Source organism: Gorilla gorilla, chromosome 6 (assembly GCF_029281585.2).
Source record: "Gorilla gorilla gorilla isolate KB3781 chromosome 6, NHGRI_mGorGor1-v2.1_pri, whole genome shotgun sequence".
Lineage (NCBI taxonomy): Eukaryota > Metazoa > Chordata > Mammalia > Primates > Hominidae > Gorilla > Gorilla gorilla.
Window position 1 is genome coordinate 87,893,444 of NC_073230.2, and position 13,277 is coordinate 87,906,720.

The window sequence follows — 13,277 nt, forward strand, 5'->3', positions numbered from 1 at the left end:
GCCCTAGATGCAGAGAGCCCCCAGATGTTCTGAGCTGATCCATTTTCTGCTGTAGCTCCCATGTGTCAATGGCCCAAAGCTTCCCAGCACAGCCCCAGCCCCGACCCTGGCCCTGCTGGGCACCTCTCTAGTGAGGAGGGGAGGAAGCACCTGTCACTGCCCACATGCCACCACTCTAGGACCCCAGGGTTCCCCACCCTCCCCTGTGGCAGAGCCCCAGTCTCTAAGTCAGTTAGGGAGAGGAAGGGTAGGGAAACAGGGCAGGCGCAGAGAGGGGCTAGGAAGTAATTGTCATCTCAATATTTAAACTCGGGCCGGGCACAGTGGCTCATGCCTGTAATCCCAACACTTTGGGAGGCCGAGGCAGGCAGACCACAAGGTCAGGAGTTCAAGACTAGCCCGGCCAACATGGTGAAACCCCGTCTCTACTAAAAATACAAAAATGAGCTGGGTGTGGTGGCACGCGTCTGTAATCCCAGCTACTCAGGAGGCTGAGGCAGGAGATTCGCTTGAACCCGGGAGGCAGAAGTTGCAATGAGGGGAAATCGCACCACTGAACTCCAGCCTGGGCAATAGAGTGAGACTCTGTCTCAAAAAAAAAAAAAAAAAAAAAAGAGGAGGAAGAACTTGGGGGAGAATGGGAGGCAGAAGATAATCATCTCCCAGGAAGCACAGGGACTTGGGCAGGGACCCCCACCCCGCAACAATGCACACACCCCACACCTCTCTTCTTGGAAGGGAGGGGCCAGGAGGGCCAGAGAGACTCTAGTTGATTTTCCAGAAGTTACAGGAGAGAGTCGCTGCGAAACAGCCCAGCCCATCCAGGTCAGAGTTCTCACCCAAAGTCCAAAGCCTGCAATTTACCAGCTGATGAAACGAAACAACCTCTGTATCATTACCTGTATGTAATGCCTCTGGGCAACAGTTTCAGTTTCCCAGCTGTTAAATTGTACTAAAAATAGCCTGGGTGTGGTGGCTTATGCTCATAATCTCAGCACTTTGGGAGGCCAAGGCAGGTGGATCAGCTGAGGTCAGGAGTTGGAGACCAGCCTGGCCAACAGGGTGAAACCCCGTTACTACTCAAAATACAAAAATTAGCTGGGCGTGATGGCAGGCGCCTGTAATCCCAGCTACTCAGGAGGCTGAGACAGGAGAATCGCTTGAACCCAGGAGGCAGTGAGCCGAGATCACACCATTGTACTCCAGCCTGGGCGACAGAGTGAGACTCTATCTCAAAAAAAAAAAAAAAAAAACAAATTGTAATGAAAATACAGACTACCCACTGGGGCTGGGCGCAGTGGCTCACGCCCGTAATCCCAGCACTTTGGGAGGCTGAGGCGGGCGGATCACCTGAGGTCAGGAGTTCGAGACCAGCCTGGCCAACATGGTGAAACCCCGTCTCTACTTAAAATACAAAAAATTAGCCCGGCGTGGTGGTATGCACCTGTAATCCCAGCTACTCGGAAGGCTGAGGCAGGAGAATCACTTGAACCCGGGAGGCAGAGGTTGCAGTGAGCCAAGATCACGCCATTGCACTCCAGCCTGGGCAACAAAAGCGAGACTTCGTCTAAAAAAAAAAAAAAAAAAAAAGGGCAAAGAAAATACAGCCTACCCCATTTGAATGCTACAAGTGAGAATTAAATGAAATGATATTTAGCAAAGCATTCAGGAAGCGGCTGGCAAACAAGCTCTTCTTCCCCATACATGCTACTGTGAAAGCAACATTGGATCTGGGCTACTCTTCCACTCCACCCTGTTGTCCCCAGTGTTGTGGACATTTAAGGGATCCAGCTGACCACTGGGCCAACCTCACAGCCAGCCTGCACTGTCCCCAAGCCAGGTGGCAGAATCCCAAACCAGTCCTCCTCACTTCTGCACCAATCTTGTGTTAAATACTCAGTGTCCCTGGAAACCCCAGCCAAGGTCATCTATGGAACCTGTGCTTCCGGCACAGCTCTCACTTGGCCACTTGATACCTGCAGGGCAGCCAGGAGTGACCAGGAGCTCTCTGGGTGTCAAACATCTATAGCACCTAGTGTAACCTCACCAGCTATTTCCAAGAAGCCATTCAAGATGCACTGCTAACATTTAAACTGAAAACCGAGTGAGGGTTGGCTGGAACCTGTGAGACCAGGAACTGAGAGCCAGTTGGACCAGCATGCCAGGGACCATGTCAGATGGATGTCAGGTCATACCAGGGAAGATGAGTGGCAACATGGCGTTCAATGTACTACTGGTGAATTAAATTGCATATTTCACTCCTTTCAGAAGCACTCAAGTTCATGGGCAAAAAGGAATGCCAAGAAAAGTACTGATCAGTTCTTGTGGCCGGGCGCAGTGGCTCACACCTATAATCCCAGCACTTTGGGAGGCAGAGGTGGGAGGATCGCTTGAGCCCAGGAGTTCAAGACCAGCCTGGGCAACATAGCAAGACCCCGTCTCTATAAATTAATAAAATATTTAAAAATTAGCTGGGCATGGTGGTGCCACCTGTGGTCCCAGCTATTCAGAAGGCTGAAGGATGGTTACTGCTTGAGCCCAGGACTTCAAGGCTGCAATGAGATATGATCACACCATTTCACTCCAACCCCAGGTGACAGAATGAGACCAAAAAAAAAAAAAATTCTGAGCACAAGGGTATGCCACCCGCACTCCACTCTACCCCCGGCCAGAAAAGAGGCTCAACTAAGCAAAAGGTTATTTGGCGAATTGCATGGGAAATGCTGTACACTCGTTAAATAAATAACAAAATTGTGAAAACAAAGTAAGACTGTGTAGAGACAAGCTATAAAAAATGTGTGAAATGCTCATAACTAGCAAGAGAGAAAAGGGTAAAAAAGATGGATAAGCCGCAAAGAGAAATCATCCTATCCTGTGTAGGATGACGTAACTTGGATCCAGCAGGAAGGCTGGCCCAACATTAAGTAGGGGACATAGGAAGGGGTGGGTAGAGGGAGGAAAGTCCTTTGTGTGGCCTCAGGCTCCCAATTCTGCCAAGTTACAATCTCGCTTAATGGGGGGTTGGGCAAAGGCTCATCATTAAAGGAAGAGTTCGGCCAGATACGGTTGCTCAGGCCTGTAATCCCAGCACTTTGGGAGGCTGAGGCAGGTGGATCACTTAAGGCCAGGAGTTTGAGACCAGCCTGGCCAACATGGTGAAACCTCATCTCTACTAAAAATACAAAAAATTAACCAGGCATGGTGGTGCACACCTGTAATCCCAGCTATTCAGGAGGCTGAGGCAGGAGAATCGCTTGAACCTGGGAAGTGGAGGTTGCAGTGAGCCGAGTGCCACTGCACTCCAGCCTGGGGCGACAGAGTGAGACTCTGTCAAATAAATAAATAAATAAGAGATACTGTTCTTCAGCCCCTCCTCCTTCCTGCTGGCTGGAATGTAGATGTGATGGCTGATATTCCAGCAGCCATTCTATGCCATGCGGTGGAAGTCACATGCTGAAGATGGTGCAGTAACAAGATACTGTGCAAGGAGCAACAGGGTTCTGTGTAAAGAAGCCTGGACCCTGACATTGAGGGCACCATGCCAACCCTGCAAGACTCATTTCTAGGTGTTTTTTTTTTTTTTAAGACAGAGTCTCCCTCTGTCACCCAAGCTGGAGTGCAGTGGCGAGATCTTGGCCCACTGCAATCTCCACCTCCCAGGTTCAAGAAATTCTTGTGCCTCAGCCTCCCAAGTAGCTAGGAGTACATGCACGCACCACCACACCAAGCTAATTTTTGTATTTTTAGTACAGACAAGGTTTTACCATGTTGCCCAGGCTGGTCTCAAACTCCTGGCCTCAAGTGATCCTCCTGCCTCAGCCTCCCAAGTAGCTAGAACTATAAGTATGCACCACCACACCCAGCTAATTATTTTCATTTTTTGTAGAGACAGGATCTCACCACATTGGCCATGCTGGCCTCATACTCCTGGCCTCAAGTGATCCTCTCTCCTTGTCCTCCCAAAGTTCTGGGATGACAGTCACTGCACCTGGCCCAAGAAATACATTTCCATTTTTTTTTTTTTTGAGACAGAGTTTCGCTCTTGTTGCCCAGGCTGGAGTACAATGGCATGATTTCCACTCACTGCACCCTCCACCTCCCGGGTTCAAGTGATTCTCCTGCCTCAGCCTCCTGAGTAGCTGGGATTACAAGCATTGGCCACCATGCCCAGCTAATTTTTTTGTATTTTTAGTAGAGACAGGGTTTCTCCATGTTGGTCAGGCTGGTCTTGAACTCCCAACCTCAGGTGATCTGCCTGCCTCAGCCTCCCAAAATACTGGGATTACAACAGGCATGAGCCACCACGCCTGGCCTCTATTATGTCTTGTTAAAGCCATTATTTGGTTTTTGGTCTCATACAGCTGAACTGAATATTAACCAATAAATAGAGGAAATAAGAATCTTTTGTGTTAGAAGATGTGGATCAAGGTCTGTAATAGAAGTGGGGTTCCCTGCCAGGCATGGCAGCTCATGCCTGTAATCCCAACACTTTGGGAGGCTGAGGCAGGAGGATCACCTGAGGTCAGGAGTTCGAGACCAGCCTGGCCAACATGGTGAAACCCCACCTCTGCTAAATTACAAAAATTAGCCGGGTGTGGTGGCAGGCGCCTCTAGTCCCAGCTACTCAGGAGGCTGGGAAAGGAGAATCCTTGAGCCCAGGAGGCAGAGGTTGCAGCGAGCTGAGATGGCATCATCTCTACACTCTAGCCTGGGCGACAGATCAAGACTCTGTCTAAAAAAAAAAAAAATGGCGCTTCCTTCCAAGGTGGGAGACAGAGATAAAAGAGGGGTAGGGAAATTCTCTGAATTGGCAGAACTGGTAGTAGAAGCAAGGCTCATTCCTGGATAAACAGAAATGGTGAGAGAAGAAATGGGAAAAATCAAGGACATCCCTGCAGTGACAGCTGTGGAGGGTGGGGAGTTTACTATGCTAGACTATGTAGGGAAACGCCTCCTGGCTTGACAGGTTAGGTGCCTGTGTTGACAACGGTTGCTGAGAGCTCAAGGTGAAAAGAGGGATAGTTCCAGGAAATGATAACCCTGGTGATAAACTGTCCCTGCCCTATCTTCATTGTACAGGCCTAGAAACTCGTGACGACAGAGGTTAGGTGACACCTGCGTGGCACAGTTCGTCTGGAGGGTGACAGGGGCAAGCCTTCATCACTAGCAGGGCCAAAAATCCCTAAAGCCTCAGGACTGGGGCAGGCCTCAGAGCACTCGTTCACAGTTTGTTTCCATCATTTTATTTTTTTGCGGAGAAGGGAGTCTCGCTATGTTGCCCAGGCTAGTCTCCAACTCCCGGACTGAAGCGATCCTCCTGCCTCGGCCTCCCAGAGTGCTGGGATTACAGGCACTGCAAGAGGGGCCACACGCGGCCCCATCATTTTAATAATTCATAATTACCACGCTTAGAAACCTGCCTCAGATCCATTCCCCCCGCAGCAACACCCACCATCCACCATCCTGTCCCCTCCCCCATGCACAGCCCTTACACCTGCTCTTCAGGGATCTCAACTAGGGCACATGGTCTGGCCAGTGAGGAGCCTTCAACTAGTGCGGCCAGAACGCTGAAGGCCAGATAGAAGGAGCCTCGGTGTCCAGGCAGGGGATTTGGGGTTGCCTGAGATTGGGGCGGGGAGAGCCGGAGACAGTGGGCACAGATGGCGAGGGGTTCACCTCCCCAACACCCCCAACCCAGCCCAGTCTCCGAGGCCCGAGTGGCTGCTTTTTGCGCCACCTGGCGGCCGTCTCCAGCGAGCGGAGCGCGGGTGACCGTGCCTGCGGGACCCGGTTCCCGTGGGGCGAGCGGGCGTGGGGCCCGCCCAGCTTGGAGAGCCGGGAACCGCGCGGCCCAGGGACTGGCAAGACTCCGGATTCAACCCCTGCGAGGCCCCACGACCCGGTGCCCGCGGTCCCTGGCGGCGGCGGCCGCGTGCCCGAGGCGCTGCGGGCGCTGCGGGGCGCGCGGCGGTTACAGCGAGCGTGTGCGCACGCGCCCACCCCACGCCGCGCCCCGCACCGCCGCGCGCGCGCACGCACGCCCCGACGCTGGCCTGCGCCGGCCGCTCTCCCACGCGGGGTCTCGGGGGCTCCCGAGCCGGCTGCCTCCAGGAAGCAGGCGCCGCGCGGTATTGCCGCATGCACCTCGGTCGTGGGGACCCCGCTGCAGCAGCCCTGTCCACACGGGTGAACTCCTGGAGGGCGGAGCGGGGGGCATTCTGCGCGGGTCAGGCCCCTCGGAGCAGGCTGGGGGCCCCCGGGCCAGGCCGCTCCCACCTGCCAGCCGCGCGGCCAATGAATGCTAGGCCTGGTGATGTCATGCCCCGACCGGACCCTGGTGACGAAAGTCCGAGGTCACCCGTCAGGGAACCAGCACAGACCCACCCGCGGGGGTTCCAGAAGTTTCCACTGCCGCCGCGGAGTGCGGCCTCGCCCAGCAGACTTGCGCGTGCTACCACGCTGTCCTGCCTTCTCAGGTGTCCCGAGTCACCCCTTCCTCCCCCAGGGGTCTCCTGTCTCCATGCCCTCCCACCTCATTTCCACTAGCGATCCCATTTTACATCTCCATTCCCACAGGTGTCCTTTCATCCCCAGGAGTGTCCCACGTCACCTTTTCTGCACCAGTGCCACCTGGACCCCTAAGGGGACGGTCCTCTGCCACACTCCCACATGCCTCTCCTCCCATGCCACCCGTCTGTGTCGTGGCCGGGGATGCATGACCCCTTGGCCTTGCGCTAACTTCACCAGCCTCGAGCGAGACCGACAGGGTGTCCAAGTGTGTCCGTCCGTCTGTGAAAGTCGTCCCTGCGTTTGTCTGTGCCGGTCACTGCATGAGGTCGTCCGTCTGCGCGTGTCTGTCTCCACGGGCTTCTGTCCGTCTGTCACGTGGGTGTCTACTCCGCCGCTGCAGGTCTTTGGGTCGCGTCTGTCACTGCGCGTCTGTCGTCGGTCGGCGTCTGGCACTGGAGTGCGTCTGGGCCCCGGGGTCTCCGGGTCTCGGCTCCAAGGGAGGGAGAGAGAGGGGAGGTGGCCACCCGGGGGAGCGGGGAGGGGCGGGGGCGGAGACAGTGGGCGGGGGCGGGCGGGGGCGCTGTGAGGCCCGGAGGGGGTGTGTGCGGGGGGCCGGAGGCGGCGGCTGTCAGAGTCGGCTCAGCCTGCGCCGGGGAACATCGGCCGCCTCCAGCTCCCGGCGCGGCCCGGCCCGGCCCGGCTCGGCCGCCTCAGGTGAGTCTCCCTCCCCGCCCGGGACTCTCCTTAAGGCCCGCGTCCGGGGCGCCGTGCGCTCCCCGAGGGGTCCAGGCCCCCCTAACGGGACGGCTCCCGCTTCCCCGGGCCTGCCCCGCGCCGCCCTCCGCTACCCCGCACTCGTCCGGAACTCTTCCCCGGCCGCCTCACACTCACCGACGCCCACGCAGGAGCCCGAGCCCGCGGGGACGGCCGCCGCCTCTGCGCTCCGATTCCCGCGGGGACCCCCGAGCACCCCTTCCCCGATCGCTCCCTAGTCCGGGGCCACTGGAAGACACCCCCTAATTGGGGCGGTACCCGAGCTGCGCAGGTTCCCGGCGCCGGGCTGGGCACCGCCATCCCCAGGGCCACAAGCCCAGCGCCCCTGCGCAGCGCCCCGCAGAGGCCCCCTCCGAGGCCCAGGACGCCCCCTCCCGCGGAGACTCCATCTCTATTTTTTGGGAAGGGGAGGCTCAGCGGAAGCCCCGAGTTATAATTAGCGCCACTCGGGTTTCCTAGTTAATCTCCAGCAGCACCACCACCCCCAGCTCAGGGCGGCGGGGGCTGGGCTAGGGGTGACCGGCGGGAGAGGGGGGAGTTCCCACCCGGGGAATTTTGATCCTTTGGCTGGAGATGCCGGAACCGTAGCAGCTGCTGCCCCCAAAATAGCGCCCCCCGCCCCTGCAGCCGGGGATCTCCGGAGTCCCGGGAACGCAGGCGTCCCGGCTCGCCCTTCAGGCGGCTCTGCAAGGCCCTCGAGCCCCCAGGCCCCCTCCCCAAGTTCCCGGCTCCCGGCTCGGGGCGGGGAGCGCCGACCTTTTCTCGGTCTCTACTGCCCTCCGCCGGCGGCGGCGTGCACGGCAGCTTCAGACGGATGGGGGGCTCTCGAGTCCTGGGGGACGCGGGCTGGCGAGCCTGTTTGCTGGGGCTGGGCTGGGAGCGTGCGCAGCTGATGGGAACCCGCGGGCATCAGCGCTCGGTGCCAGACATTGAATGAGAAGGAGCAGGGTTGGGTGGGGAGTGGACTAGGCAGGATTTGGGGGACCCCGGGACCTGAGGCTTCCACACCCTGAATGCCCAGCCCACCGCCCCCCAGGGCCCCGGGTCTGGCTGACCCAGGAGAGCGGGGCTGCGCCTTCAGGCCGCCGCAAGCTCCCCCAGCGGCGCTGCCCGTCCGTGAGGCCGCGCCCCTGTCGGGTGGCCTGTTCGTGGACTGAGGCTTCTGGTGCCCTCACTGCACGAGCTGGGCCCGGCCCAGTTCCGGGAAGAGGTGAGGGCGGTGGACCCCTGCGGGGCAGAGAGGGTGCTCCTCTCTGTTCCCTGCATTTGTCTGGATATGGGTGTCTGCCTGATCTCTTTCCCCTCCTGCCCGCTGGCCTGTGTCCTTGTCTCTGCCTGTCTCTTTCCCTCCCTCCCTCTCTCCCCTCATCTTTGCCAACCTGCCCCACCTCCTCTGCAGCTGAGCGATAACCCTTGGGCCGACAGTGCCCTAATCTCCTCCCTCCTGGCTTCTCGACCGACCCTTCACCCTTTCCCTTTCTTTCTCCCAGCAGACGCTGCCTGCCCTGCAGCCATGAGGCCCCCGCAGTGTCTGCTGCACACGCCTTCCCTGGCTTCCCCACTCCTTCTCCTCCTCCTCTGGCTCCTGGGAGGAGGAGTGGGGGCTGAGGGCCGGGAGGATGCAGAGCTGCTGGTGACGGTGCGTGGGGGCCGGCTGCGGGGCATTCGCCTGAAGACCCCCGGGGGCCCTGTCTCTGCTTTCCTGGGCATCCCCTTTGCGGAGCCACCCATGGGACCCCGTCGCTTTCTGCCACCGGAGCCCAAGCAGCCTTGGTCAGGGGTGGTAGACGCTACAACCTTCCAGAGTGTCTGCTACCAATATGTGGACACCCTATACCCAGGTTTTGAGGGCACCGAGATGTGGAACCCCAACCGTGAGCTGAGCGAGGACTGCCTGTACCTCAACGTGTGGACACCATACCCCCGGCCTACATCCCCCACCCCTGTCCTCGTCTGGATCTATGGGGGTGGCTTCTACAGTGGGGCCTCCTCCTTGGACGTGTACGATGGCCGCTTCTTGGTACAGGCCGAGAGGACTGTGCTGGTGTCCATGAACTACCGGGTGGGAGCCTTTGGCTTCCTGGCCCTGCCGGGGAGCCGAGAGGCCCCGGGCAATGTGGGTCTCCTGGATCAGAGGCTGGCCCTGCAGTGGGTGCAGGAGAACGTGGCAGCCTTTGGGGGTGACCCGACATCAGTGACACTGTTTGGGGAGAGCGCGGGAGCCGCCTCGGTGGGCATGCACCTGCTGTCCCCGCCCAGCCGGGGCCTGTTCCACAGGGCCGTGCTGCAGAGCGGTGCCCCCAATGGACCCTGGGCCACGGTGGGCATGGGAGAGGCCCGTCGCAGGGCCACGCAGCTGGCCCACCTTGTGGGCTGTCCTCCAGGCGGCACTGGTGGGAATGACACAGAGCTGGTAGCCTGCCTTCGGACACGACCAGCGCAGGTCCTGGTGAACCACGAATGGCACGTGCTGCCTCAAGAAAGCGTCTTCCGGTTCTCCTTCGTGCCTGTGGTAGATGGAGACTTCCTCAGTGACACCCCAGAGGCCCTCATCAACGCGGGAGACTTCCACGGCCTGCAGGTAACTAGTGGCTAGCTGGCGTGAAGCTGGCTCCTCTGGGTCCCAGCGGTCCCTTCCCTCCCTGCAGGGACCCAGGCATGAGGGCTTCTCCAGGCCCATTCCCAGAAGTCCCAGAAGTCCTCCCTGAGGGCTCAGATCCCAGGGTGGTCAGCAGGGCAGACAGGAAAGCCACCATGGGTCTATTTTCTCTTTCTCTGCATCCCTCCCCTGATCTTGTCCTCTCTCTGTCCATGGTTCCGGGGTCTGTAACTGTTCATCTCTCTGGCTCTTTGTCTGTCCATCTGTTTCTGTCTACTTGTCTGTCTGTGCCTGTCGCTCCATCCCACCCCCCTCTCCCTCACCCCCAGGTGCTGGTGGGTGTGGTGAAGGATGAGGGCTCGTATTTTCTGGTTTACGGGGCCCCAGGCTTCAGCAAAGACAACGAGTCTCTCATCAGCCGGGCCGAGTTCCTGGCCGGGGTGCGGGTCGGGGTCCCCCAGGTAAGTGACCTGGCAGCCGAGGCTGTGGTCCTGCATTACACAGACTGGCTGCATCCCGAGGACCCGGCACGCCTGAGGGAGGCCCTGAGTGATGTGGTGGGCGACCACAATGTCGTGTGCCCCGTGGCCCAGCTGGCTGGGCGACTAGCTGCCCAGGGTGCCCGGGTCTACGCCTACGTCTTTGAACACCGTGCTTCCACGCTCTCCTGGCCCCTGTGGATGGGGGTGCCCCACGGCTACGAGATCGAGTTCATCTTTGGGATCCCCCTGGACCCCTCTCGAAACTACACGGCAGAGGAGAAAATCTTCGCCCAGCGACTGATGCGATACTGGGCCAACTTTGCCCGCACAGGGTCAGCAGTGCAGAGGGAGAGAAGGCTGGGGAGGACAGGAGTCGGGGGCGGGAGGACACACAAAGGCAGACACACGGAGACAGAAAGGACGGGTGGGACAGGGGCAGGATAGAACAGCCAGAGAGGGATATGCTCACAAAGGAGATAAAAGGGGAGAGAAAAAGAAAGGAGACAGAGAAGGCAGAGGGGGTCTTGCAGAGACAGAGGCAAAGGAAAGTGAGGAGGAGACGAGGTAGACATGGAGGGGGCAGGGCACAGTGGCTCACCCCTGTAATTCCAGCCCTTTGGGAGGCCAAGGTGGGAGGATCCCCTGAGGCCAGGAGTTTGAGACCAGACTGGACAACATAACAAGACCCCGACTCTTAAAAAGAAAAAAAAATACAAAACTTAGCCAGGCACGGTGGCTCGTGCCTCTAGTCCCAGCTACTTGGGAAGGTGAGGCAGGAGGATTGCTTGAGCCTGGGAGGTTGAGGCTGCAGTGAGCTATGATGGCACCACTGCACTCCAGCCTGAGTGGCCCTATCTCTGGGGAAAAAAAAAAAAAAGACGGGAGACCAAGACAAAGGAGTTGGAGCTGGATTAAGTCAAACCAGTGAAGATTCACTAGCAGTGACACATTCTCTCTCTCACACACACACCAGTTTACCTGGATCGAGAAGAGGACAATGAAATCTAGCATTGGATGGGTGTTGTTAAAAAATGTGATGTTTGTAGACATAGGACCCGTCCTGGTTATTTAGGAAAGTCTCAAGACATCCTAGCCATTTTTTTAGTGAGAGAAACAAAGATGGAACAGAAAAGCTGAGGGAAACGGAAGGAGACAGGGAGCGCTTGAGGAAGGGAAGACCCCGATGACTGCGCACATTGGAGAAGGTGGGAGGGAGGGGACGGGTTCTCTGGGGCTCTCCGCTGAGCTGAAGAGTCCGGGGTCCCGTGGAGTTGGGGGCCACCTCCTCCCACTGCCCGTCTGGACTGAGCCTTCCCTTCCTTCCGCAGGGATCCCAATGAGCCCCGAGACCCCAAGGCCCCACAATGGCCCCCGTACACGGCGGGGGCTCAGCAGTACGTGAGTCTGGACCTGCGGCCGCTGGAGGTGCGGCGGGGGCTGCGCGCCCAGGCCTGCGCCTTCTGGAACCGCTTCCTCCCCAAATTGCTCAGCGCCACCGGTATGCAGGGGCCAGCGGGCAGCGGCTGGGAGGAGGGGAGTGGGAGCCCGCCAGGTGTAACCCCTCTCTTCTCCCCCTAGCCTCGGAGGCTCCCAGCACCTGCCCAGGCTTCACCCATGGGGAGGCTGCTCCGAGGCCCGGCCTCCCCCTGCCCCTCCTCCTCCTCCACCAGCTTCTCCTCCTCTTCCTCTCCCACCTCCGGCGGCTGTGAACACGGCCTCTTCCCCTACGGCCACAGGGGCCCCTCCTCTAATGAGTGGTCGGACCGTGGGGAAGGGCCACACTCAGGGATCTCAGACCCAGTGCCCCCTCCCTCCTCAAACCGAGAGACTCACACTGGACAGGGCAGGAGGAGGGGGCCGTGCCTCCCACCCTTCTCAGGGACCCCCACGCCTTTGTTGTTTGAATGGAAATGGAAAAGCCAGTATTCTTTTATAAAATTATCTTTTGGAACCTGAGCCTGACATTGGGGGGAAGTGGGAGGCCCCGGACGGGGTAGCACCCCCCATTGGGGCTATAACGGTCAACCATTTCTGTCTCTTCTTTTTCCCCCAACCTCCCCCTCCTGTCCCCTCTGTTCCCGTCTTCCGGTCATTCTTTTCTCCTCCTCTCTCCTTCCTGCTGTCCTTCTCCGGCCCCGCCTCTGCCCTCATCCTCCCTCTCGTCTTTCGCACATTCTCCTGATCCTCTTGCCACCGTCCCACGTGGTCGCCTGCATTTCTCCGTGCGTCCTCCCTGCACTCATGCCCCCCCTTCCACCCGCCCAAATGTCCGATCCCCGACCTTCCTCGTGCCGTCCTCCCCTCCCGCCTCGCTGGGCGCCCTGGCCGCAGACACCCTCGACGAGGCGGAGCGGCAGTGGAAGGCCGAGTTCCACCGCTGGAGCTCCTACATGGTGCACTGGAAGAACCAGTTCGACCACTACAGCAAGCAGGATCGCTGCTCAGACCTGTGACCCCGGCGGGACCCCCATGTCCTCCGCTCCGCCCGGCCCCCTAGCTGTATATACTATTTATTTCAGGGCTGGGCTATAACACAGATGAGCCCCAGACTCTGCCCATCCCCACCCCACCCCCGACGTCCCCCGGGGCTCCCGGTCCTCTGCATGTCTCAGGCTGAGCTCCCTCCCCCGCGGTGCCTTCGCCCCTCTGGGCTGCCAATAAACTGTTACAGCCACGGGAGTGTGCGCGACTAGGGAGCCAGGGGTAGAGGCAGAACGCCGGAATCACGGGGGCCGAGTCTATGCAGGAGCCGGGCTGGAGGGCGAGAAACAGGCGAGCTCCGAGGCGGGCGCAAGGCAAAGGCCAACCCCTGGCCCTGCCCTGCCGGGCGGAGCTCGCGCCTGCGCAATGAGGCCCGGAGGCAGGCTAGCTGGCACGGCGGAGGGGAGGGGCGCGGCGGGGCGGGGTGGGGC

General features: G+C 59.1%; 1 protein-coding gene across 16 annotated transcripts; it reads left to right on the forward strand.

The window, feature by feature from the left end:
- Nucleotides 1-6,015: 6,015 nt before the first annotated feature.
- ACHE (acetylcholinesterase (Yt blood group)) lies at nt 6,016-13,224 on the forward strand. Of its 16 annotated transcripts, none has more exons than XM_055392974.2 (6): nt 6,018-6,476; nt 6,748-6,885; nt 8,778-9,865; nt 10,213-10,697; nt 11,694-11,863; nt 11,944-12,689. In XM_055392974.2, the coding sequence occupies exons 1-6, from the start codon at nt 6,299-6,301 to the stop codon at nt 12,072-12,074; spliced, it is 2,190 nt and encodes a 729-aa protein (XP_055248949.1). In that variant the 5' UTR covers nt 6,018-6,298; the 3' UTR covers nt 12,075-12,689. The 16 variants fall into 16 exon arrangements, with proteins under 16 accessions (XP_055248953.1, XP_055248949.1, XP_055248952.1 ...); XM_055392976.2 differs by lacking the exon at nt 11,944-12,689 and adding an exon at nt 12,697-13,215 and having other exon boundaries at nt 6,020-6,476; XM_055392987.2 differs by lacking the exons at nt 6,018-6,476; nt 6,748-6,885 and adding exons at nt 6,918-6,967; nt 8,321-8,494 and having other exon boundaries at nt 8,775-9,865.
- Nucleotides 13,225-13,277: the final 53 nt, after the last annotated feature.